Source organism: Dermacentor silvarum, chromosome 5 (genome assembly GCF_013339745.2).
Source record: "Dermacentor silvarum isolate Dsil-2018 chromosome 5, BIME_Dsil_1.4, whole genome shotgun sequence".
In the NCBI taxonomy this organism is placed as follows: Eukaryota; Metazoa; Arthropoda; class Arachnida; order Ixodida; family Ixodidae; genus Dermacentor; species Dermacentor silvarum.
The window spans coordinates 24373782-24400958 of NC_051158.1; the positions used below are offsets into that span (position 1 = coordinate 24373782).

Here is a 27177-nt window from a genome sequence, read left to right on the forward strand (position 1 = left end):
GATAAGTATTGGTAATATATACAGGGTGTTTCAGGTAATATATACAGGGCGAACGTGTATCGTATATACAGCGCTTATATAGCCCTTGTGCACCGCAGCAAACGAGAGCTACGGACAACGGACGACGACGAGGGACAAGGCTCGGCCCTAAGGTGCTTCGTCCCTAAAAAGCATGCAAGAGATTGATACGACCGGATCCGTCATAGGCATAGTAGCGGTACAAGGTAGAGAAGATTTGAAAAAGATAAAAAATGAGGAGCTAGATGTACGCAGAAATGCTAGAATAAAAAGCATGTCTAGTATGTAGAACTCATGCAGGCTAGATGACTATCACTCCGCCCCGTTTCAAAAGGGGATGTCAATACTTCATCATCATCATCATCATCATCATCATCATCATCATCATCATCATCATCATCTACCAGAGTCCTTAGGACTCTGCTGCTTCGGTTCTAAGCTAAACCTCTTTTTTTTTCTCCGACTCCACTTTTCCTTAAACGGCGAGAGCGACAAACCGGCACCCGACGGGCACAAACCATCTGATTGCACCTGTGCACTGTCTCCATCATGCAGAGAAGGTGCTGGATTACGCACCTTTCCTGTGCACCCTGTCGGACGATGTGGATTTAACGGTGTTTGTGTTCCCACCGGACGGCATGTGCGAGGTGATCTACTTCGACACGCTCTACCTCTACTTCAAGAACGTGGTCGGGAAACCCATGACGAAGAACCTGATCGACTTCCTCGATTACTCCAAGGCGCACACCAACCGGACTCAGTACGGCGTCGGCATTTCTTTCTAGTACGTATCGTCCGCCCCCCACTTATCTCCACTAGGCGCGCCCCCACCGTAGCCTCCGAGATTGCAGCCTGCGCGAATCTCGGGGGCCACACGGTAACATTTTTTTGCAATTTGGGGTTCCCGCACGGTGCGCCGACCGCTGACGGAGCTCGCGTAGAGTTATTGCACATGCTGCCGAGCCAAACACAGTAACTCTTCTTTCGCGATTTGTTGTGAATAATTAAAAAATAAAATATCGTCAATTAATGAGGAAGGCAGCTTTTGTTTCCCTCTGTACGAGACACGATCTTTCCGTCAGCGGGGATCTTATATCTCGATTCATATACTAAGCGGCTCTCTGTCCCCCTTGAAATACTTACGAAGGTTCTGCTAGGTCCTATACTCGCAAACTAGCGGCATAGTGGAATAAATTGAGAATATATTTCTTATGCGTTCTATTTTTCTCTCGGCAGCAACTACACGGACATGAACAACTTGTTGTTAAAGCAAAATGAGACTCTGTATCGGTATCTTGACTATCTCGAAGATCACAAAGCCAACAACTACGCCATGCTCGACTGCCAAGACAGGTTCCATCGATCTTTTTCCGTCGCCTTCTTCATGATAGAGGTAAGCCGCGTTTCCACCCCGAATGCCTGTTCAGGCGACGTATACGCTTGTTTTCACTATATTCGTGGATTGATAACGTGTCCTTATTCGCATGATGTCAGCCACGCAATGCTGCGAAGTTGTTGTTGTTTGAGTGTGTGCGCGCGCATGAGTGTTCTTTCGAAGAAACAAGAGAGAAAATAAATTATACCTCCACCATGCTATACACGCCCAGTGCTCGTTCCTCTAAAACGGGAACGAAAGCTCGTTCCTCGTTCCTTCCCAATATTGAAACGAGTTCCCGTTACAAGTTCCCTTAATGCTAAAGGAACGCGTTCCAGTTACACTTCGAACATTGGAACGCGTCGTTGCATTAAACGTTACATTTTATGATTATTTCATTAAAATATAGTGCCAGATAATCCTGAGGCGAAATGAGCAATTTAAAACTCGCATCGAACTACGTATGTTATACGAATTTGAACATCGCCGGCGACAGATTATCTGGAAATAAAAGAATCCAAAGAGACGCTCCTACATGAGAATTTTTTTTCAGGGAGCACCGGACATATTCCAGAGATGTCTAACTGAAACTTTGGTGCTCGTCCTATTACAAGTGCAAAACATATGGTACTTTCCACTTCGGTCTTCAAAGGCGCAGTCAGAATACTGTGCTTCAGATGTGCAAATAGAAAGTTACATGCACCAATATAATTAAATTTATTGCACAAGAAACCACATCGAAAGAAACAATAGGTATAGGCGTTTAATGAATGCTAATTCAATATTGCAGTACGAGTGGGAAAAAGAAATGTCCAGAATACATATTCGCAACGTAGTTAAGTTCCTTGTTTGAACTCAGCAAGAGTTGCATCTCGATGTAGGTGCTTGACAGACGAACCCGTTTTTCAAGCGAAGCTTGTATTGACTCACAAGTGTTGGCGGCGGGGGTGGTGGTGGTGGTGTCGCGGTAAAACCCTATCGAAAACGTGTCGAAAACTCGCGTCTCGTTCGCTTGGCATATACCAAAATTGGCATGGAAGGGTACGAATGTATGACCGACGTGACTGATACGTCATAAATCAACATCACATGCTCGTCAGTTACGTCACGATTAACGATAATAAAATCACGCGTGGCGCATACCTGCATTAGATATACGCGTATGAGCCAGGGACAAGAATGAAAGGAAGGAAGGAAGTAAACAAAAGGAAGAAAGAAAGAAAGAACTAAAGAAAGAAATCACGTGTGGCTCATACCGGGGCCGCACATTTGAGCTCCGCTCTCAGACTAGAGCGGGTGCGGGGAAAGCTGTGCCGGCGCAGATCACGTGACGCGCTCGACCAATCGGGGTCGTTTGGCGTGTCACGGGTGGGGGGGGGGGGGGGAGGAAAGGGGCTTGGCGCGCGCTCCGCCGGGCTTCCCTCGCCTCAGATCAGTTTCAGCGTCCGGATGGGAAGGCCCGCGCATGGTGCGTTCCGCCGAGGAACAGGCTGCGTTTGAGCGACGGCGCCGCGAGATCGCTCGGGAAAGGGCTCGTCGTCGACGTGACGATTTTAGCGTGAGGACTTCCGAAGCCGAGGCGAAACGTCAGCGAAGAGCCACGGACCTCAAGTTGCGGGAGAGCGATGTATAGGCCAAACGTCAGCGAAGAGCCACCGACCGTGAGTCTACAGAGCAAAAGAAGCGGAACGCCTGCGACAGCGTCGTCTTGCCACAAGCTTCGCTTTCCCCCATTTTCTCGACAGGGGAATGGCTGCGGATTTTTTCGTTAGTACTTCGTTCGCAACGTTGAAGAGCCGTTCCACCGAAGCGCTTGAGAGTACTGCCGTGTTGTACTTGAGGAAAAGTTGGTTCAATCCCTCGAAGTTCTTTATCTGCGACAGCGGGTAGTGAACTGGTACAAGCAAGTACCACGACAGCTCATCCTGTGCCTCGGTTGGAAGTGTTCTGGAGCACTTCCAAAGGACTGGTATGGACTGGAAACTTTCCATCCGCTGCGAAGTCCCTCGAGTGGCGCTGCGATCCTGACGTCACGGTTCCTTTGTGGCAGGCCGGCATTTGACACTGACAATCGACCACTTGGTCAGACGACCCTTGTTAAGCATCGGATAAACACTGGCGATGCTGTTCCCATTCACCGCCGACCGTATCGCGTGTCCACGGCAGAGCGGCAAGTTACTCAGCAATAAGTACACAAGATGCTCGCGAAAGGCATTGTTGAGCCCTCGTCGAGTCCTTGGGCGTCGCCGGCCGTGCTCGTCAAAAAGAAAGATGGCACGTGGCGCTTCTGCGTTGATTACCGCCACTTAAACCGAATCACTAAAAAGGACGTTTACCCTTTACCACGAATCGACGACGCTCTTAATTGTCTTCACGGTGCCAAATACTTTTCGTCCATAGACCTTCGATCTGGTTATTGGCAGATTTCCGTAGATGAGCAAGACCAAGAAAAGGTCGCTTTCGTCAGTCCAGATGGCCTCTACCAATTCAAGGTTATGCCGTTCGGTCTATGCAATGCCCCCGCCACGTTCGAACGGATGATGGACTCTCTGCTTCAAGGTTTCAAATGGTCGACTTGCCTTTGTTACCTCAACGACGTCCTTGTGTTTTCTCCTACATTTGAGACGCACCTTGAGCGCGTCGCAGCTATCCTTGACGTTTTCCGCAAGGCTGGGCTCCAATTAAACTAATCGAAGTGCCACTTCGCGCGCCAACAGATTACAGTGCTAGGCCATCTCGTCGATGCTTCCGGCGTACAACCCGACCAGGAGAAGGTTCGAGCAGTAACGGCTTTTCCTGTACCTCAGTCTGTCAGCTCTGTTCTTATTTCAGACGGTTAGTGAAAGATTTCGCAGCAATTCGTTCGACCGCTCACTGAACTTCTGAAGAAAGACGTGCTTTTTACGTGGAGTTCCCCTCAGGCTGCCGCATTTTCACGCCTTAATTATCACGATTATTACCAATCCACCTGTCTTGGCCAACTTTGACCCGTCCGCACCTACAGAGATAGGTCCGAACCGATGCCAGTGGTTATGGGATTGGCGCTGTCTTAGCGCAACGCCAACATGGTCACGACCGTGTTATATATAGCCTACGCTAGCCGCCTCCTGACAACTGCAGAGCGCAACTATTCGATTACCGAGCGCGTATGTCTTGCTCTCGTCTGGGCTGTTTCAAAGTTCCGCCCATATTTACATGGCAAGCCCTTCTCAGTAATCACAGACCATCATGCGCTCTGTTGGCTTTCGTCGCTCAAGGATCCTACTGGCCGGCTCGGTCGTTGGGCCCTCCGACTACAAGAATATCCCTACACAGTGACTTATAAGTCGTGACGCCAACATCAGGATGCAGACTGCCTCTCTCGCTACCCAATCGAAGACCCGACCTCTGATACTGACACCGACGCCTGCGTTCTCTCTGTGTTTCCACTTCTCCACGTTGCCGACGAGCAGCGCCGTGACCCGTCCTTGCGTATCATCATTGACCGCCTGGAATCGTAAACTTGCTGACAGTTCCCTTCGCGTATTCATACTCCAAGATGGCGTACTCTACCACCACAACGTTCACCCCGACGGCCCAGCATTATTCCTTGTGATCCCTAAACACCTTTGCTCAGCTGTTCTCCACCAAATTCACGGCCTCCCCACTTCCGACCACCTCGGTGTGTCACGTACATACGACCAGATCCGCCAACGCTTCTTTTGGCCAAGGCTTGCTGGCTCCGTTCGAAGATACGTTGCAGCGTGTGAGAAATGACAGCGACGCAAGACACAATCGACGCTCCCTGCCGGGTTCCTTCAACCACTCAACATTCCCGCGGAGCCATTCTTTCGGGTTCGCTTGGACTTACTTGGCCCTTTCCCTCTATCAACTTCTTGGTGGATCGGTGGATCGGTGTGGCCACGGAATACACCACGCGCTACGCCATCACCCGAGTGCTTCCTACAAGCTGCGCCACAGATGTCGCCGATTTTCTTCTACGCGAGGTGGTTTTATTACATGGAGCTCCACGACAACTTCTGATACCGTGGCCGGACATTCCTATCAAAAGTTATCGCAGACATCCTGCAGTCCTGTGCAACGAGGCACAAGCTATCCACGTACGTCATACGATCCGCAAACAAATGTCTTCACGAAGCGTCTCAATCGCACTCTCATAGACATGCTCGCGAAGTATGTCTCTTCAGACAACATTGACTGGGACGTCGCTCTACCGTTTGTCACGTTTACTTATAATTCCTCGCGCCACGACACAGCCGGTTATTCATCATTTTTCCTTCTGTTCGACCGAGAACCAGCAACGCCCCTGAACACAACCCTCCCTGTTCACTCGGCACCTACCAGTGAATATGCACTTGACGCCATCGCCCGCGCTGCCCACGCAAGGGAAATTGCCCGTGACCGCCTTCTGAACTCCCAAGAGAGTCAAAGGCGTTTGTACGACCGGCGACACTGAGACGTGCACTTCCCGCCTGGTTCTTTGGTGCTTCTGTGGTCTCCGTCGCGTCAGGTCGGCCTGTCAGAAAAACTGCTGTCTCGCTACACAGGCCCATACCGAGTGCTTCGTGCCGTGACTCCCGTCACCTACGAGATCGCCCCTGACGCCCTATCTGCTTCCCAGTCCAGTGATATCGTGCACGTTACACGACTGAAGCTGTATCACCCTCCCAGTGATGACATTTAGACGCTCCGGGACGTCGCTTCTGCCGCCGGGCCATTATGCTACACGCGTGTTGTATTTGGTTGTTCGAAAGAGGCGCGCGGGTGCCATCACTCCAGAAAAGGGGAGAAAGAACGAACTGGGCTCGCGCTGTGAATCCAACCGGTCAACGCTGCAACCGCTGTTGTAAATATATTCTGTTAATAGTTGCTCGTCTAATTGACTCGACCAATTCGCGTAACAGTATTCTTAGATAAACATAGAATGCGTTGTATTCTAAAAGAGCCGGAGACTGAACTCGTCAAGTTTCAAGAACCTTTACTGAACGACAACGGGTGAAACTTGCGGGGGAGGGGGGAGGATATTCTGCAATCTCTGACGTCACACTTACGTTCCGGCCCTGTGATTCTGGCACGAAATTCAAAAATGAAACTGTGGCCGTTATTTCTAATTAAGAAACTTTCAACACGAACTTGACGAAAGTAGTGTCATTCCGTGATTATCTTTAAATCGATCGCGTGCATTTATTCTTATCAACAAAAATATTCTGACAGAAATGCAACATTTCGCATCAATTACGCATTTGCGCAGATACTTATTGTATTTCGGGGTTTATCAAAACGATGATTTCTCGGAAGTTTAGGAAGATAAAAAGTAAAACAAGATACAATACCACAACGACGTCTGGAGCCTCAAGCCAGATGGTTAGACCAGTCCATGTAATTATTGCCCATCCCTCCCATGGTAGCTGAATGCAATACTTGTCTCACATGTGACGTCACAGCCAAATTGACTGTTTACGCCTGTGTCACGGATAACCCAATATTCCGTTAAAGCGATAAAAAAACAGTTTGTAGCTTGTAGTTTGTAGTAAAATAGATTGTAGCTAAAGCTTGCAAAATGACCAGTGCATACTGAAAAGTATTGTTTGAAAGCTGTATTGTTGATTTCGCAATATTAGGTTGATTATTAAAATAGACAATTAGGGCTAATGTTTAATTTTTTAAATGCGAAGCATTTCTTGCCGGCGACTCTGTCCGTCGCTCCCGCGTCCCACACCCCCACAGCGCATGCGCGTCCCCTCCCCCTCTCTCCTCTCCTACGCTCCCCCCTTTCTCTCCTCTAGGAATCCTGCACGGAGCGGCGCCCGCGTGCCACACCCCCACAGCGCATGTGCGTCCGCTCCCCCCTCTCTCCTACGCTCCCCCCTTTCTCTCCTCTAGGAATCCGGAGCGGCGCGCACGACAGGTGGTGCGACAACTGCATACTCCGCTGGGGGCGCCACGGTAGTTCCGCGGTATGAAAATGACGGAGCGCGCGCGCCTCATTCTCTCTCCTGTGCAGCGCCGCGATGAGCGCTCGGGCCGCTGCCGCGAAACAATCTCCCGCTCAAACTAACCTTCTCCCTGCTGTTTCCCATCCACACATATGGTTCCCTTTAGCGGGAGATGGAGTAATTCTTTATTTCGCGTCGAATCCTCAAGGCCGGTACGTCAGGGTGACGTCACAGATTTCAACGCATGTTTTAGTATTTGGACCGCGTTGTCTCATTAAATGCTTCCGAGACGGCAGGTTAAATTCTCGACTGCTTTAGAACACTATGTAGTCAATTTTTACCGATAAACAATTAACTATACTCCATCTCGGAAGTCGTTTGCAGCGCTGCCGAAGGTACGAGGCGTACGCGTGCAATATCTTTGCGCAGCGGATTATAGTTCCCGGCGTAACTGTCTGATTAATGGCAGGATTTGAGAGTTTTCGCTTGGTACATGATACGTTACAGAGATAACGTGATATGTTAGGACCTTTGAGCATTCGCGTCGGTGTATCGCCAATTCCGCAGCCGCTGAGCAGACGATGCGGCGCGGATGAACACATCTCGAGGGGCATTCGGCCTTCGCACTGGCTAAGTAGTTTTGCAGCTTCCACAGCGCTGCAAGCGACTTGCGAGATAAGAGTACAGGCCCTGGCAGACGCCATCGAAATTGATGACAACATCTTGATTTGGGCGAGTTGGTTCATACTGAATAACGTAGGTACAGCGCAACAATTTTAACAGCGAAGCTGTCAGCCGTAATTTGTGGTTCGTATCAAGAAACTGCCGCGCCGTAGCTATGGCAGCCAGGAGGGCGGAGGAGGGCGGCGCGGTGCATGCGCTCGCAGTCTCCTCCTCGCCAGCTCCCTCCCTTCCCGACCCCCGCCTCCCTCCTCTCCGCGGCGCGCTGAGCCAGGAGAAAAAAAAAAGGCGAAAGCTTGCACTAGGCCGAGCAAAGCTCAAGACACAGCGAAGCTGGCCGATTGATATCGAGCGGCTAGCCTCCAACGCGTTCGGCGTCGGCAAGCAACAGCGTTCTTGGCACTGTGCCAACCTTGGTTAGCCTGCCTGCGTTTGTGGCATGCCAGGAACGCTGTCGCTCGTAGGCGCCGACGCTTCCGACGCTTGTCACGCGAAATGTCGCCAACGCGTTCGACGTCGGCAAGCAACAGCGTTCTTGGCACTGTACCAACCTTGGTTAGCCTGCCTGCGTTTGTGGCATGCCAGGAACGCTGTCGCTCGTGGGCGCCGACGCGCCCAGCGCTAGTCACGCGAAATGTCGCGAAAAGGAAGGTACCTCCGAAAATGATCGCTCGAGAATGCCTTCCTACATGCATAGTTAAGTTAAACAAGGTTAAGACCTAGCAGAAACCAAGTTAATAACTAGCAGTAGCAGTCAGTAAGCCTTGAGGATCGACAGTTTCGCTGTGCCTAAGCTTTGCACGATCGAGTGCAAACTTGCCCCCCTTTTTTTTGTAGGAAACAAATAGGCAGAAAAGAACGCTTTCTTTCCTGTCTCTTTGTTTCCTTCCAAAAATTGTTGTGCTGTACCTACGTTATCCAAATTGATGACGTCACGGCGAGACGTTGCGGGAAAGTGGACGACGTCGCCACCCGTATTTCGTGTTTACACCTCTTCTGGCTTAAAGCCCCTCCATCCACGCGCCACCGCCGCTTTTGCTAAGTAGCGCTATATTGCCTGGAATATACTATTATATTCCAGGCACTATAGTAGCGCGAACCTTTCATGTGCGCCGCTGTTCCCTGATTCGTCGCTCAAACCAGTTCCGCTTCTGGTGTTTCCGTTTCCGGTTTTTCTACTTCCGAGATTTCCGGTTCCTGAATTTTCGCTTGTTGCACGCTCGCACCTCTCCGCAGCAGTGACGTCGCTTCCGTTAAACACGGAAGCTGGGACTACGTAAGTTCCGCTTGACGCCGGAAACTGAGGGGGTGAGCGAGGGAGGAGCGTGGAGGAGGAGGGTAGGTTGGCGGTACTTAACCTGGTCGGCGAAAACGCGTATGGAGGGGCTTTATTCTGGCTTACCAATTACTCTTCTCGCGGTAAGAGTGTTTTTTGTTTCCTCTTGATATTGCAGAAGGACAATTTATTAATGTAGGTGAAATAATTTCTCGCTTTAATGTCCCTTCATAAAGGTATGTCCTGGGGCACTGCCGAGAAATCTCGCTAAGCGGCGCCAACAGCGTCATAACGATGCGCGTATTTCCTGCGCTTCATTCGACGGATGTGACGACTATCTGTGCCACCATGGTTGTACCATGGTGATTGGTGAGACGAAAAAAAAAAAAAAAGTCGCAGTTTCGCCCGAAAGGCGAATCATCGATTGCCATAGCGAATTAGTAGATGCAGCTATGCGAAGTAAGGATAGTACCTTTATCGGCAGTATAAAGTTGAAAACATTCGCTTACTAACTAAATTAACAAGCACGGCGTCACACACGCACAGTTTATGAACACACGTCACTCGATGACCGCGGAAACTCGCTGTCAAAACGCTGGAGTGAGGATGCGCGGCTGCAGCAGCGAGCGAATTGACCTCCGTGCATGTGTCTCGCTTCAACGCCAACTAAACGGCGAAAGCACAGCGCATACGAAGCTACCGGCACTCGGCGCATGCACTTTGTTCACATCGCAGATAGCTTTCATGAAACAGCAGCCGCCGGAGTAGAAACCGGAGTGAAATAACTGTACAGCAAAGATGGTCGCCTTAAAGAAGTGGAGCAGAGTCCTATTATCAACAATACTTCTTTTTGGGTGAGTTGGTACATCTTGAAACTTTGGGTATAACAGCGCAAACAGACGACCACAAGAAGGGAGACACGTACACACAAGCGCTGTTAGGTGAAACACAGAAAGAAGGGCCCACTGTATAAGAAATGCACTTCATCAATACTTCTTTTTGGGCGAGTTGGTACATCTTGAAACTGGGTAACAGCGCAAACAGACGACCACAAGAAGGGAGACGGCGCTTGTGTGTACGTGTCTCCCTTCTTGTGGTCGTCTGTTTGCGCTGTTACCCAAACTTTCAAGAGCCCTATTAACTGCGACATGTTGACGGACGAGATAAAACTATAATATGATGATATCCGTTACAAGCTTCAGTAACATGAGCTGCCTGATTTTTTCTTATTTCTGGTCTGCAGTCATTTCAGGAATACCACGAAAGCAAAGGTCAGCGTGTCGGCTTCAACCTGGTCTCCTCAATATTCGACAACAAAACCCTGCACGGAATTAATATGTACGACAACCCCCTAAATGAAATCAAGTAAGAAGCACGCATTCATGCTTCCCGTATATTCTTTAAAGGATTACTGACATATATGTAATTTTCGATTATAGTCATTGTTTATTGAGATTGGCGTATTCCTATTCTTTACTACCTCCAATTTGCGTTTTGTATCGCGTTTCTAGTCTTTTTACTTACTCCGTCTTTCTAATAGAAAGAAGGACTTGGAACAACTTCTGTACTGGTCGGTTTTGAACCCGAGTCCCCGAGCACAGCAGCTCGATCCTGTGTCCGCTAGGCCACGAACACGTCTTTTTTTCTTCTTCTTTTTATTAGCAGTTTTCAAGATATAAAGGGCAGAAAAACGTAGCAGAAATCGGCAAACGCTAAAAAAAAAAAAAAAAAAAAACGTTCTCTCGTCTCGGAGAACGCGGCCACGAACAAGCGTATCGGCAACGAGGGAATAATCTCCGGCACGCCTCAGGTGCAGTCTCGGAGGCCACACAAAAGTAGGAGGGACTTCGCGCGCCCCTGGATGATACAATGTGTCCAGAAGGAAGACTGAACCATAGACAAGTATAAAATTATAATCGACGACGCGCAGGTACCAATCGTATACCTAAAGTCCCTGAATCTTCCAAAAGTAGCGCCATTCTTTGATCTTGCCGCCTCCGCGCTCGCCCCGGCGTTTCCTCTTCGCCGTCTCCTGTCGCCCCAGCCTCCATTGGCCAATCCGTGTCACGTGGAAGCACGCGTCGCGCTTTTCCATATGTCTTTTTTTTTTTTTTCCAGCGTGCTCCGACCGCCATTCTCGGACCTGTGCGACGAAAGTGCTGTACGCGCAAACGAATCAAAGGTGTTAGGGACAAGAACTTCATTGTGATGGCGGGCTGCTGCTGCGCCCTCAGTTTCCGCAACCGACAAGGCGAGGACAAAATGCTTTTTTTTTTTTTTTTTTTTTTTTTTGCCATCCGGCGAGCGCAAAAGCTTGCTGCACACTTGGTACTGTGCCGTCGCGCATCGTCGCGTTGCTGTTTCCAAAACTGCATTATCTCGCCTCATAAACTGCTTCGCAGGGCTCGAACGAAGCCTTACGCTTTCCGCGGATTTCCTCTGGTAGCGCGTTAGCCGTCGTCCGCTACAGCAGGGTCGACACTGGCGGCGCCACTGTCGAGATTGCGCTGGCTGCGCCGAGCGGGACAGTGGAACGGAGGAGGAGGGAAGTGGTTGGCGCTACTTTTACATTTAGGGGCTTTAATCGTATACCAACCATCCGAGTAGTCGGTTTCTACATCCAAGAAAAGGCCCAGAATGCAGTAACCTTAAGCGAGCTACGAACTAATATGCTCAGAAGGGTGACAAATCGGAACCAGGGAGTGAAAGAAAATGAGGCATGCAGACTAGTACAAGCCTTTTTCATTGGAAGGCTGGCCTACACGTGCCCATATCTCTGCCTCCGAAAATCGGACCTGAAAATACTCAACACCATGATCAGGACCGTCTACAAAACGGCACTGGGAATCCCTAAAGGCCCCAGTAGCCTGCGTCTCCTACGCCTCGGAGTGCATAACACTATAGAAGAAATCATTGAAGCACACAAGGCATTGAGGCACTGTGGACGCCTCACATGTTCTGCTCAAGGACACAAAATTCTAGAAGCCATGAATCTCCGCCTCATTGCCGGCATGACGGATAGAATCCGTATTCCCAACAGCATCAGGAATAAAATTATCATTCCCCCTTCCCAAAAATCACATCATTTCACCCTACGGGCAACCATGGTGGGATGCGAAAGCATCGCGGGGGGTGCGCATCGAGTTTCCGTTTCGTTTCACTTGGCAACACAACCCAATGAAAGTTAGAGGAGAATGTATTGAGGAGAGAGGGGACGTTTGTGCGGGGTTGTTGCGTCTTTATTTAGAGATCGTACGTGAACCGCGCGTCGACACCGTCGAAGCCCGGGCGTTGCAATGGCCTCGAAGGTGTTGCTGCTCTGGCCACAGACTCGCGTTGCCTCGTCGCTTCGGGAGCTGCCACTCGACGCTGCCGTTGCGCTTCGACTTTCCGAGCCCGGAGTTTGGGGTCGGCTTGATAACGCTGACGTTCCACTTCGGCGTGCCGAGCCCGTGTTGCTTCCGTAGAAGTTTCCTGCCGACGTTGACCGGGAAGCCGACGCTGAGCGTTCGGCTTCCCTGGCCCGAAGTTCGGGGTCCACTTGCCGACCCTGACGTTTACGTTCGGCTTCCCGAGCCTTCCTCTGCTCCGCGGCGGTGGCGCTGCCGCTGCAACTAGCGCCGAAGTTGACGTTATTCATGGCGTTTCGCACATCGTTTCACAGAGAGAGAATGACGGAAGCACAGCGAACGCGCGCTTTATACTGCGCCGCGACACTTGCGCCGCCTACCGGCGTACCCTTAGAGAGAGAGGGAGAGAGAGAGAGTTATATAGAATGAATTGCTATGCCGTACCTGCGGCGGAGAGGGGAGGAGGAGAGCGCGCACCTGAGTAGGAGAGGATAATGAGGGATAGTTGCGCATGCGCAGTTTGGGTGCGGACGCCGCAGAACGGACACTGCTCCGAGCATAAGATGCTCTAGCATCTAAAACATGGGAGAAAACAATGTCGGCAGGAGGAAGGCTCGGGCCGAGGCATTCGGCCGCCGCCTTTGCAGCAAGCCAGCTTTATACGTGGACGCTGCACAGGACCATGAGCACACGTAAAATAAGCGTAGGCTCCATTCACGAAGCCGAGGACCATGAAAGCACCCAGACGTAGGCGGCTGTTTCATGACCTACATGACACGCATGTCATGGCATTCATGTCATCAGTCCTCAGGAGTCCATTTAGCTACACCTAAGAGACATTAATGCGAACGCCTTAGTCATGCTGATGACTAAATCAACATTTAGCCTTTTCCTTCACTTGGTATCACAGCCGAACCTATTCCATTGGTTTTTGAGTGTTAATGTTTTTTCGCTGAGTCATTGTCATTTTGCTGAGTCATGCTCATGACTATGATTTCTACCGCCATCCTTTAGTGTTCCTTTCCCTTAGTACGCACGGCAGAAACCATTTCAGTGGTTTTTGTGCTAATCTTCTTTTTTCCGCTGAGTCATTGTCATTTTTGCTGTCATGTTCATGACTCATGACTTCTACCATCATCCTTTAGTGTTTCCTTCACTTAGTATACCACGTCAGAACCCATTTCAGTGGTTTTTCAGTGTTAATCTATTTTCGCTGAGTCATTGTCTTGACCTACATGACACGCATGTCATTCATGTCATGACCTATCATTTATGTTCGTCATACACTCGTGTGTTACTGTGCCAATTTTGGCACCTACCAAGTGAACGAAACGACCATGAGGCCACCAAGACGCAGGCGGCTCTTCCATGACCTACATGACACGCATGTCATGGGATTCATCTAATGACCTAGCATTTATGTTCGTCATACTCTCTCGTCATACTATGCAAATTTTGGTACATACCAAGTTAACGAAACGACCATGAGAGCACAAAGACGTAGGCGGCTAGATAGATAGATAGATAGATAGATAGATAGATAGATAGATAGATAGATAGATAGATAGATAGATAGATAGATAGATACTGTCAAAATGGCAAATGTTCGCCAAGAAATGCTTCGCATTTAAAAACGATATAGCTCTCAGTACTCCTTCGAGAGAGCTGGTCCGCATATGGTTATGTTATACAGAAAAGCGGACCAACGGCGTAATTGATTTCGTCGCCTGCCTGCATGTACACGCGAAATCTATATGTTACTTTGTACACTGAATTGCTTCTTCTGCTGCGGTATATTAATGCGGAAGCATTATATGGCTCATGGAGTGGCAAATCCAGTGGCGTGGCCGGAGATGGTACAAAAAGTCACGTGGTCACATACAGACTGTGCCGGTGGCCGGTCTGAATATATCGCCGCGCGTTGCGGCACTGCCAGTCGGTGCGACTGGCTGCGGAGCGACTGGCAGTCGGTGCGACTGCCAGTCGGTGCGACAGCTTCGACTTCTCAGTCAGTAGCGACGCCGGGCTCCTTTGGACGCCCGTCCACGCGAGCACGCGAACGAGGCCGTCTCAATGCTTTTGCATTCATCCACGTAGGAATACCTAAGGGCCCCTGACTTTTTTTTTTCATTTTACCGCCACCCAATTAGAAAGCACTATATGTTCCATGAGGCAGAAGAGCCGGCGTTATTCTCCGTAAGGAGTGGTACCACAGATGGCCGACGGCGCAAAGAGTAAAAACACGCCAAATAATAGTCGGATTGACGTCAAATTTCTCAGCGAGGTTCCTGTATTGACCCTTTTCGCGGAGCAGGTTTGTTCTAGAGAAACGAGATGGCCGCTTACGGCGGCGCGCCATACGTTGCCTCGAGTGACAGCGCACGAATACGAAACCATTACCGCTTCTATACCTTGCTTCTGTGCGATCAGCCGTCGGAAATGCAACTGAGTTTTCGCTAACGCACTGTGCTCAATTCATGCTGGTTTGAATCATGTGGATTGAGGACGTGTGCAGTAATTGGCTGCAAAAATAGTGACCGGCATATTAAGGAATGTAGTGAATATGTGGGGCCAAGTTCGCGGCCGCTGCTGCAACAGTCCGTACGTGTTTCCAGCACTTCGAGATTTATGTACGGCTTTCCTCGAGGATACTGAAATTAGCTCATCCGCCAGCGTTGTATAGCTAACCTTCAAAGAGAGGGCATCAGCCTTGGTACGTCGGCAAGAGTGAGTACCGCTCGTTAACAATGATAAAGGGAGTAGCGCCGCTTCCTGTCATAGTAGGTTTCGCGCACAGTATCTACACCCATGCGGTGCGGGTTACCTTTATTGCGATAGCAATTATATGGACACTTCAACCGGATTTCTGCCGTCGGCGTCGCCGTGAGGTTCCGTATAGATTCCACGGGCGATAAAATCGTCGCCGCGCGCCGTATGCGCGAGCGAAAGCGCGCGGGGAACGCGCGCGCTATCACGGAGAGCGAACGCACGGCCGAAAGCAAACGCGACCTTCGCGCGAAAGGCCGTGGGGGTATGGGAGGGAGGGAGGCGGGGTGACGCTGTGCTCCGGCACCAAAGGCGTATCTTGCAATCGGGCGTAAGGGGAACTTGCCACTCAATCTCCCACGCGAAAGCAAGAAAGCGAGAAGGCAGCGCGGGAGGGAGGGGGGGGGGCGCAGCTTCTACACTGCCAACAACTCTGTTCCTACTTTGTCCGGCTGTGGCCGTCGCCCGCACGGTCTCTTATCTCCACACGGCTCTGACCTTTGTATGCGCTGTGCATCCACCGCTAAGTTTCCTTTGAAGCGATAGACCGCACGAACCTTGCCCGCTGCGGCGGCTGCGATTGCTGCAAGCGTTTTGACAGTCGTTGTCTGCGGTCATTCAGTGTGATCTATTCAGGTTTGCTTGTGCGCGCTGACACCACGCCTGTTAATTCAGTTAGTAAGCGCATGTGTCCAAGTTTATGCAGCCGATAAAATTACTATCCCTACTCCGAATAGCTCTCTACTAATTTGCTACCGCAATTGATGCTTCGCCTTTCGGTCGAAACTGCGACTTTTTTTTACAGTTTCTACGTTGGCATGTTGATTGTAGACAGGAATCAGCTGGGCCATACTGCTGAGAAATCATCTGCATTTATTTTCACGCAGTGCTTTCGCTAATGTCTGTTGGAGAGTCAAGCTGACGATGTCTTCTTCGGTGATCACGATGTCTTCCTCGTAGGACAAGTAGAGGTCGGGCCTGTAGTCTTCGCGTCGCAACGCGAAGACTTAGGGTTGGTGGCGGCAGGTTGGGGTCGATTGCAGCGAGCATAGCGTTCTTGAGCTCCCGTCTGCGGTATACTGGCGCGGACGGCCACGTTTCGCGACTGCCTAGGCTGCAGCCGCCGATGATGTAGACAGATGCTTCAGAATCCATAGCGGTATCGATCTACTGCTCGAGCCAGCAAGCAGCAGCAGCCTGCGGTGCCAACGCCGCATACCACCGACGTTCTGCGTGACGAGAGACCGAGGAAGCAGCAGCGGCCACAGCACCTATAAGCCCAGTGGGTGAGAGAGAGAGAGAGAGGTACGGACCGCGCGCCGGCTTCCGAGAGTGAGAATGACGTGGCGATGCCCTCTCCCCTCATGTAACACCTTGCGCGCTATCGCGACAGAAGGTGTTCCGCTTCACCCGCTCGGCTCCGTCGAGGCGCGCTCGTGACGTGACGTCACAGCCAATGGGAATATAGGTGCCGTTTCGCTGCTACAGACGCCGGCTTTCTCGCTCAATGAATCATTTGATGCTATCGCATAAAAAACGCCACAAAAATGTCTGAAGCACGAAGAATAAATACATCGATGCAAAAAGCGCCGACAGCCTTGTGCTGCGAGTATCGCGTTTTTATGTCGCCGAGCACTTGCATGCACCGTGCAAAATTTCAGCCTGAACGAGGGCCAGTGGCTTATTTGGAAGAGTCACGTGTACACAGATGCGCTCCAGATGTTCGAACTGACGGAGGACTGTATTTGCGGCTGTATTGAAGCAGATGCCAGAGTCAACATAATCATCATCATGTCAAAATGCGGACCCACGGCAGCTAATCGCCGAGGTCCTAATACGCGCCTCAAATTTTTAGCGAGCTATTACTTAACGGCGCACTTTCATTGACCACGTATAACCAAATGCTAGACCGTTTACAGCGCTACTGCATGGGCTTTGCGCAAAGATCTGTGAACAGGTGACCACGCCGCAATTGAGCGCCCTAGCTGAGTGCGCTACAGTCGAACCGGGATATATTGGACCCACATATAACGAATTATTGTGTATAACTAACAGCAGTAAAGTTCCCTTGAAAATTTTTGTATAGAATGTTTATTTTATATATCGAATGACAGATAGTATATTGAGCTTTTTTGTGTTCCCCTCCAGATTCGCTATATCCGGGTTCGACTGTGTTAGCTTTCGCTTTCTCGGTGAATTTTTATTCGCCAGTGATGCAACGCACTCGGCCCGGAAGCGCGAAAGAAACGTTAGTGCTGGAGACAATTTACACACAGCCTTATTTTTAGCGTGATGGCGATGAGTGAACCAATTTTCCTCGAAAGAGAGATCGCAAACTCGCGCTTTCTTTTTTTTAGCACGAAAGCTCTACTACGCTATGTCTCGCAAGGTCGCGACGACCTTGAGCCGCCGGAGCGCTAGTGTGACGTCACACCACGTGATCCGCTGCGGAGAGGCGTCGCAGCAGCGCTCGCTCGGTCTCGCCAAAGCTGGTTCTTCTTTATTCTATGGTCTCGCCGTGGATGGCGCGCCCGCTGGGTCGTCTGAGAGTGCGTTTCAGCGCGAGCGACAGGCTGAATCCAATCATCCAGCAGATAAAGCTAGACGGCACGCTGTGAAATCTCAAGCAAGCGTCTCCGTCACCATTCAAGAAACCCAAAGACACACACCATCAGATTTGCAATGAAGCCTAAATTTAATGAAACACTGTGTGTATAGTCTTTGAAAAACCAAGCCAAATTGATGTATCTATAGTTATCACGAGCGAAAAGTATCTTTTCGCTCGTGATAACTAGGTTTACAAGAGTTAAACCTCAGCCAAGTTTTTCTTTCTCTTTTTTTTCTGTTTCGCTCGATTTCAAGTTGTCCTATACGTGCCACTCATTGTCTACGCAGTTCACCTCCTCTCAAATATCTGCGCTACTACGTCTTCCTGACTCATTATCCGACCAGCGATTACGTTGACGGCGACATCTGCTTCGTCAAGACGCCGCAGGTGTTCTTCAGGCCGACGAAAATTTATGCCAACATACTGTATCCAGGTTGGACCTATCACTGCAATATGGTGAGTGCCCAACCCTCTAGAGGGTTGAAGAAAGATGCATTAGCGAGTCCAACGTGTTATTTATTTATTTATTTACTTTATTTCTTTTTGTTTGTTGTGGTTTAAGTAAATCTGCGCGTGTAGAAAGGTCTTGCAAAAAAAATTACGTGGTGCGAAACTCGCCAAGGTTCGTACGGGGTGATCATTTAAGGCTTTCTGGAATTTTTAAAACTCGCCTGTGGCTGCTAGTATATACTTCGTGTCCTTGAGCTAGATTATACGAAGGGGCGGACATTACTAGCACCAGAAATAAAAACAGATGTGAAACTAATTTCTTTATGACTCTACCGCAAATATGGCAATTTTTAAAAATCGCCTGTGGCACATGGCATAATTCTTGTCCTCGAGCTGAATTATTTGAAGAGGCGGGCGTTACTAGCGCGAGAAAACGAAACACATATTCAACTAATTAACAAAATTCACGAATTATTTTTAATTAGTTACTTTGAGGCACATATTGCAGTTTACGAATTGTAGCCGGTCAGCTTGCAAGACGTAGGTACTCGAAATGAATTTTTTCCAGGATAACATCAGTTGCACCGAGAGATTGCATTTTTCTGCGACCCGATTTATTTTTCTACAACCCTTCCACCAAAGTTGCAAAATTTTGCGGTATCCGTGTTGGTTTCAAGTATTTATGCAAGAACCGTGTATATTTGAAAGTATAAGTTTAATTAGTTGTTCTAATTATGCAAAAACTACGACAGGCTATTCAACTCGCTTGGACAATTGGCAAGAAATTAAATGGAAGCCAGGAGCGAGTTGCACAATGGATGTATATTCCAGAATATATTTGCTGCCAGTTTATTCCATTAATAAAAGAGCTCGTTTAAAATTTGTTTCAATTTTGTTTTTGCATTAAGTAATCACACACAAGGCAATGCAAGCGAATATGTCGACTGATATGCAATCAATCTACATATATTCTTGTGCAGCAACGAAGAGAGAAAGAGGGATACATTTATCACACTAGAAAAGCTGAGAGGTCGGCATGAATCAAACAGCAACAAAAGATAGTTAACGACTATGCCTTTAGCCACATCTCCTGCTCTTGGAAAAGGTAACCAGTTGTACTGATAATTACTTTAGTTGATTTCTCTTCTGGCTGCTATATCAAGGATACCTTGGGCAACTGAAGACGGTTTAGGAAATTTCGCCGCAGCCAGTCTTCCACAATTCAAACAGTTTCCCCCTCTCTTCAACTCCATTTGCAATGCAAATATATATGTAAGTTGACGTCATCTCGTTCCGACTCCCTGACCTCTTGCCACAATTCGTCCGTCGCTGTCATTCCCACTTTGCTAATGCGCTTACCCTCGTTGACAGGCGGGGTCGGGTCGCTGTCAAACGCACCGCGCCACCTCCATTCGAAGACGGGTCGTCTGTCTCTCGCCAAATCCCGATCGCATCTATAGGAGTCTGAGGTCCCGAAAATTGTGCGGATCCCATGCGCTGTGGGAATCGACGTAAGCGAAGCTTTGTATCCCGTTTGCTTTGACTGACGACAATCAATAACTGTTCTGCTTGCCGCTTATAGGGTCGATCGTGGTGCTCACGACACTCATCTGTCATGGCCGCCACGCGTCGTTGACTTGCCTCACGTCTTCGAGCCAGCATACACATTCGCGGTCTGCACCACGTCTGGCTGCGTAGCGAAAAACGCTCCTGTTCCGCTCGATGCTTCTTTCGGGCCCGGGTATCCTCGACGCTGAGTGCACGCTTAAGTGAAGCCATTTTTGCAGGCGCGCGTTTACGTGCTCCTACTGCGTACGTGGCCAGCACGCTGTTGAGACGCCAGCTCCAAGCGCTCTCTTCAGTCTACGGACGATTGTAATGTTTGCACTATCACAGCCCAGCACCTGCATTTTTCGTCGCACAGGAGAGCAAGCACGGCACGTGCCTTACGCACAAACTGTGAGACGCTGCCGCCGCGGCGCCATCCGGGATGCGCGGAGGCGAGCGCCACCTGGGGTTGTTGCAAGAAGCCCAGCGGCGCGTGCCACGGCCGGGCTCGACTGGCGCGCGCGCTCGCTCGAACGCGCGCGCCAGTCGAGCCCGGCCGTGCGCGTGCGAGCGAAACAGCGGCAGTAACGCCCGGAAGGTCGCGAAAGATGAAAAAAAAAACTTCGCCTGGGAGCAACGTTGACCACAGAACAAGAAGAAAGAGAGGGCGCGAACAGCTGGCACGGGTGACCACTGGTACCGTTCTGCCAGTGGCCGAATATAGCGTCGCTAATGGACATTAACTGATACGTGTACCGTGCGTGTATACGCTGCTGCGTCGTTGCCTGCGCGCCTGCCCCTGGTTTCTCAGAAACCCGACAGACGCCACTGAACTAACGTTTTCGTGGGGCTACAGTCTAGCGGAGTTGCAAATAACATGCCCGGGCCTATTACGGGCTCCGAGTGGAGCCCGACCCGAACCCGGAGCTCCTAGGCCCAAACCGGCGGCCCTAGCCCTAGTCGACAATTGCTCATACAGCCCGAGCCCGGCCCGCTGGCCGGGTTGGACCCGAGTTTTCGGGTAATCCCTAGACCCGATCAATGGACTTCTTTGCATTGCAGAATATATATAGATTGTCTACAGGGTTCGCATTATGTACTCGCTCGCCCTTTTTGTCTCTTTTCTCTTTGGCTCAGCTCGACGCTTACGATTACGAGTATTTCCTAAGGACCTACATGCCCCACTTGGACAAGTACCCGAGGGCCATCACTTTCACCCTGAAGCAGTACAACGAGAAGCCTCGGTACCCCGACAATAACGAGCCCTCCATCGGTAACTACAGTTGGAACAACGAATGTGCGCTGCACCCGATTCCTCCCGGTGGGCAATACCAGTACCCGGCGGGCTGGAAAGGGTTTGCGACTTTTGGTGAGGCGAGTGGTTTATGCCAACGCTTTTTCGTTGATGCGCATCTGCGACCCGATCTAAGGTATATCGTAGGCTTTCGCGTGGCGATGCTCAGGAACGCCGCCCGAACATGGCGGCCTCGATGACGTCAGTGCGCCGTGTTATCACGCGTACGTTCCGCTTTTTGACGGAGACTGTTTTTCAACGGATTGTACATTACACCAGCCATAGGTGTTTCTTCCCGCGCGCAAGCAAGGAAGCGGGAAGCCAGCACCGGAGGAAGCGGGGGGGGGGGGGGGGGGGGGGCGCACTTTCCTTTTGCCAACAACCGCGCTCGTCGCTCGCCGCACCGTCTCTTATCTCCACACGGCTCTGACCTTTATGAGCCGTGCATTCGCGGCTGAGTTCCTGTTGAAGCGATAGACCGCACGTACCTTCGCCCGCAGCGGCGTATGCTTGCTGCCAGCGTTTTGACAGTCGTTGTCTGCAGTCATTCAGTGTGATCTCTTCATGTTTGTTTGTGCGCGCTCACACCACGCTTGTTCATTCAGTTAGTAATAGTCGGGTCACATTTTCCAACGCATGCTACACATGTAATGCTGCCCGGATCGGCAGTGCAGCGCTACAGGTGTGTCCCTTCGCACGCGCGCTGCCCACGGGAAGCGCTTCTCATCAACACCACCGTTTCACACGCGCCTTCTCGTGGTCATCGAGTCTCTCTTCATGTCGGTCTACTTACGCCGCTTTTGTATGAAACACTTAGGAAAATGCTTGCCCCTGCCGTGTTTGCAGATTGGCTACATGGCTATAAACGGACATTAGTAGCAAAAAGAAAGAAATTTCGACGATAATTTTGCTCATTACCTAATGTTTTCTGCTTTATTGATCACTAATTTTGCGCCATATGTTCTAACCGCGATATCGTAGTATATGTAGGACAGTAGTGAAGTCATTCTGCTTAGCAGAAATTACGTTTGTTTCCGCCTTGAGGGGGTACCCGAAGGCATTGCATTAGTGGAGGCATTTACATGTTTTTTTTTTCAATAGCTCAGAAAATTGATAAGACAAAAAACAATAAGAAACCAAACTATCGGAAACGCAAGAATCCAGATTTGTGAATATTATAAGTCAAATGGTTATGTTGCATTGTGACAACGGATATACAGTACTAGCAATATACACAAGCCTTATTTGATTAACAATAATAAAAATATTCAACAAGCTTCAACAAAGTCACTCCCTCACCAGAACAAGAACTGGTGCAGTATTCAGCCAATACCTCCCTCATGACTCCTACAATTAACCAATGGCCCTCAGTGCCCAGTGGCTGCGGAGCACCTGACCAAGGCGGCGGTCAGACCTGCGACGCGGCAGAGGGTGCTAAGAATCTCTGGGTCCGGACAGGCCGCCACTGGAAACTGAACCTTGCAACGTTCAACACGCGCACCCTCTCGAGTGATGCTAGTTTAGCAGGGCAATTTGAGGAATTATCAGGCATTGCCTGGGATATTATTGGCCGTAGTGAGGTTAGAACTGGTGAGGCTTATACAGTGCTGACTATCGGCCACGTCCTTTGCTACAGAGGCCTTCCAGATGAGCGAAAATTCCGATTAGGATTTCTAGGCCATAAGGACATAGCGGGCAACATTGATGAATTCTACATCATTAATGAGAAGGGAGCAATCGTCGTAATTAAAGCTGAATAGGAGGTATAGAATGAAAGTAGTACAAGCCTATACGCCCCAACCTCCAGTCACGATGATGAAGAAATAGAACAGTTTTATTAAGATGTTGAATTAGCGGTGAGAAAGGTGCAAACTCAGTATACTGTAGTCATGGGTGACTTCAATGCAAAAGTAGGGGGGGGGGGGGGAAGCAGGCTGTTGAGCAAGCAGTTAGGCAACTACGGCATCGATTTTAGGAACGCTAGAGGAGAGATGTTGGTAGGATTCGCGGAAAAGAATCGGCTCCGAATAATGAACACTTTCTTCAGGAAGTGCAGCAACAGGAAGTGGACCTGGAAAAGCCCTAATGGAGAAACAAGGAATGAAATAGATTTCACACTCTGGGCTGATCCCAGCATAGTGCAGGATGCACGAGAAGTGTAAGGTAGGGTGAAGTGCAGTGAGCATAGGTTAGCGAGGTCTTTGGTTTCTCTCAACTTGAAGAGAAAAAATCAAATTAGTCAATAAAAAACAGACTAACCTAGACGCGGTAAGGGTAAAAGCAGACCAATTCAGGCTGGTGCTTGCAAACAAATATGCAGCTTTAGAACAGGAAGATGAAGACAACATAGAGGTAATGAATAAAACCGTAACTATGCTGATCTCAGAAGCAGCAAAATGAAGTGGGAGGTAAGGCACCAAGGCAACCAGTAGGTAAGCTCTCCCGAGTAACAAAGGACCTAATAAAGAAACGGCAAAACATGAAAGTGTCAAACTCGAGAGATAAGATAGAATTCGCTGAACTGTCAAAACTGGTCAACAAGAAGAAAGTAAGGGATATTCGGAATTATAACGTGGTAAAGATTGAGGAAGCAGTAAAATATGGACGCAGCATGAAATCAGTGAGAAGAAAACTTGGCATTGTACAAGGCAAGATGTATGCACTGAAAGATAAGCAGGGTAGTATCATCAGCAATATCGATGACATAGTAAAAGCAGCGGAAGAATTCTATACTGGCCTGTACAGCCAAGCTACTTTCATTCGAAGTATAGTGATGGACACGATACAGAGGCTCCTTCTATAACTAGCGATGAAGTTAGAAGGGCCTTGCAAGACATGACCAGGGGAAAAGCGGCTGGAGAAGACGGAATAACAGTCGACTTAATCAAAGATGGAGCAAATATCATGCTTGAAAAGCTTGCGGTCCTTTATACGCAATGCCTCATGACTTCAAGTGTACCAGAGAGTTGGAAGAACGCCAACATTCTACTTATACATAAGGCGAAAGAGGTTAAAGAATTAAAGAAATATAGACTCATTAGCTTGCTTTCAGTATTGTATAAAATATTCACCAAGATAAGTTCCAATAGAATCAGGCCAACCTTTGACTTCATTCAACCAAGAGAATAGGCTGGCTTCAGGAAGGGATATTCTATAATGAATCATATCCGTCATCAATCAGGTAATCGAGAAATCTGCGAAGTACAATCAACCTCTCTATATGGCTTTCATAGATTATGAAAAGGCATTTGATTCAGTAGAGATACCAGCAGTCAGAGGCATTGCGTAATCAAGGAGTACAGGAGGCATACGTGAATATATTGACAAATATCTACAAAGATTCCACAGCCACCTTGGTTCTCCACAAGAAAAGTAGAAAGTTACCTATCAAGAAAGTGGTCAGGCAAGGAGACACAATCTCTCCTATGCTATTCACTGCATGCTTAGAAGAAGTATTCAAGCTCTTAGACTGGGAAGGCTTAGGAGTGCGGATCAACGGCGAATATCTCAGCAACCTTCGGTTTGCAGATGGTATTGTCCTATTCAGCAACAATGGGGACGAATTACAACAAATGATTGAGGACCTTAACCGAGAAAGTGTAAGAATTGGGTTGAAGAGGAATATGCAGAAGACAAAGATAATGTTCAATAGCCTGGCAAGGGAACAAGAATTCAGGATCGCCAGTCAGCCTCTAGAGTATGTAAAGGAGTACGTTTATCTAGATCAATTACTCATAGGAGACCCTGATCGTGACGAGGAAACTTACAGAAGAATAAAATTGGGTTGGAGTGCATACGGCAGGCATTACCAAATCCCGACTGGGAGCTTACCACTGTGGTTGAAAGGAAAAGTGTACATCATTGCATTCTACCGGTGCTAACATATGGGGCAGAAGCTTGGAGGTTAACAAAGAAGCTCGAGAACAAGTTAAGGACCGCACAAAGAGCGATGGAACGAAAAATGTTGGACTTAACGTCAAGAGATAGGAAGAGAGCGGTGTGGATCAGAGAGCAAACGGAGATAGCCGATATTCTAGTTGACAGCGGAAAAAATGGACCTGGGCAGGCCATGTAATGCGTAGGATGGATAACCGGTGGACCATTAGAGTTACAGAATGGATACCAAGAGAAGGGAAGCGCAGTCGCGGACGGCAGAAAACTATAGGTGCGGTGATGAAGTTAGGAAATTTTCAGGCGCAAGTTGGAATCAGCGAGCGCAAGACAGAAGTAATTGGAGATAGCAGGGAGAGGCCTTCGTGCTGCAGTGGTCATAAAATATAGGCTGATGATGATGATGATTAATAAAAATTAGAAGTAGGACATACAACAATTTGCACAGGACTTGAGGCATATACAGAGTACACCTTCAAAGGTGTTTTGAGAAGTTCACGTATATACGTATTATATACCTTACGTGGTGCTAGCCTTGGGCTTTCTGCTAACCAGACGTGACTTTACTACTCCTGAGCTTCAACTTCGTGATTACAACATGTATGATGTACCATATAAAGTTAGTAATAAAAAATAAGTTGCCTATTCAGGTTAGAGAAAATATTGTTGTAATATTTATTACTGCTAATGTCCGCCTATAGCCAAGTGGCCTATCAGCAAAAGCGGTAGAGGCCTATAGATATCAGTTTTTTGAAGTGTTCCGCATAAACAGAAACACCTGGTAGATTGTCTAGAGAGATACTATATCGGCTATGAGCACTTTTTACTCTCGCTGGCCTTCACTTCGGGCTTGATGTGAAGGGCTCGCTCGTACGTAACACATACGAAAAAAAAAAAAGGAAAAACAAAGTGCGCCATAACGTAAAGCTATTCCAAACTTAATTTTATATTCCATTTCTGCAATCAGTCCTCCACGATTGGTCAAAACTTTTTGGGCCCTTCGTTTGTCTGTCACGCGACGTCAGGAAAACCGCTAAAAACTCCTAATCTGGCATGACGTGTACACACTGATTCGGCTTGAATTAAATCGAACAAAGGAAACATAATTAATTCCGATTCTGTGCCTTTTTCGCCATCAGCCCTCCGCATACTGGTGCAAAGGTTTCTCGCTGCGTCCGCTGCGCTACTCTGTCACGCGACGTTACAAAACCACGAAAACTCGCCACGTCACAGTAACGTGTACGCATATTAAGGAATCATTAGTGCCGAACAAAACCGATTTTTATATTTTTTTTCCGGGATAGCCTAGAGACTGCCCCGTTCCGAAATGAATGTAAGGTGGCGGCACGCCGATCGCTCTGGCACTGGCCTCTCGTAGCTGCCGGGGAGAGTTGGATCTGTTTGCTCATATCAAAAACTTTTGCAGTGACAGTAAAACGTTGTCGAGCTCTTTCGGCACGTACACGACATCGCTCTGCCAACTTTTCTTCGCTGAGGATCCGTTTTAGCGGCAATTCTATACCCTTGCGTTGCACGCCGCCACAATTTTCTGCCGACCGCCGAACGCTAAGCAAGGATATATAAGCGGGCCAATTGCCGACGCCTGGCAGTGTTAGGCCTAACTTCTACCCGCCTAACTTTTACCCGTGCAGGTTATCTAGTTGCACTGCTCTAGCTCAGGAAACCCTCCCCTTTTCTGCGAGCTCATCGCCTTTCGTCAGCCATTTAAAGCGGGAAAGCCTGTTGCAGCGGGCAATGCCGTCCGCTTCGAACCAAACAAAAATGACGTCATCTACACGAGGAGAGCGTTGCTTACGCCGGCGGTTACGTAAGTTCGACGTGTCAGCAATATTCCACTCGATGGCTGGTAGGGAAATCGCGCCGGCGTGCAACGGGAGGCTAAAAAAATACCGTTAAAACGAATCCTCGGCGAAGACGTCAGGAGATTGGAATGAAAACAGATTGGAATAGTTTTACATTATGG

The 27177-nt window shown here is 49.0% G+C and overlaps 1 protein-coding gene across 1 annotated transcript; it reads left to right on the plus strand.

Moving 5' to 3' along the window:
• Nucleotides 1–416: 416 nt before the first annotated feature.
• Nucleotides 417–26868, plus strand: LOC125945654 (uncharacterized). The gene is made up of 6 exons (XM_049667862.1): nucleotides 417–802; nucleotides 1255–1411; nucleotides 10530–10651; nucleotides 18298–18466; nucleotides 21146–21377; nucleotides 26846–26868. Exons 1-6 carry the CDS (start codon nucleotides 657–659, stop codon nucleotides 26866–26868), a joined length of 849 nt encoding a protein of 282 aa, XP_049523819.1. The 5' UTR covers nucleotides 417–656.
• Nucleotides 26869–27177: the final 309 nt, after the last annotated feature.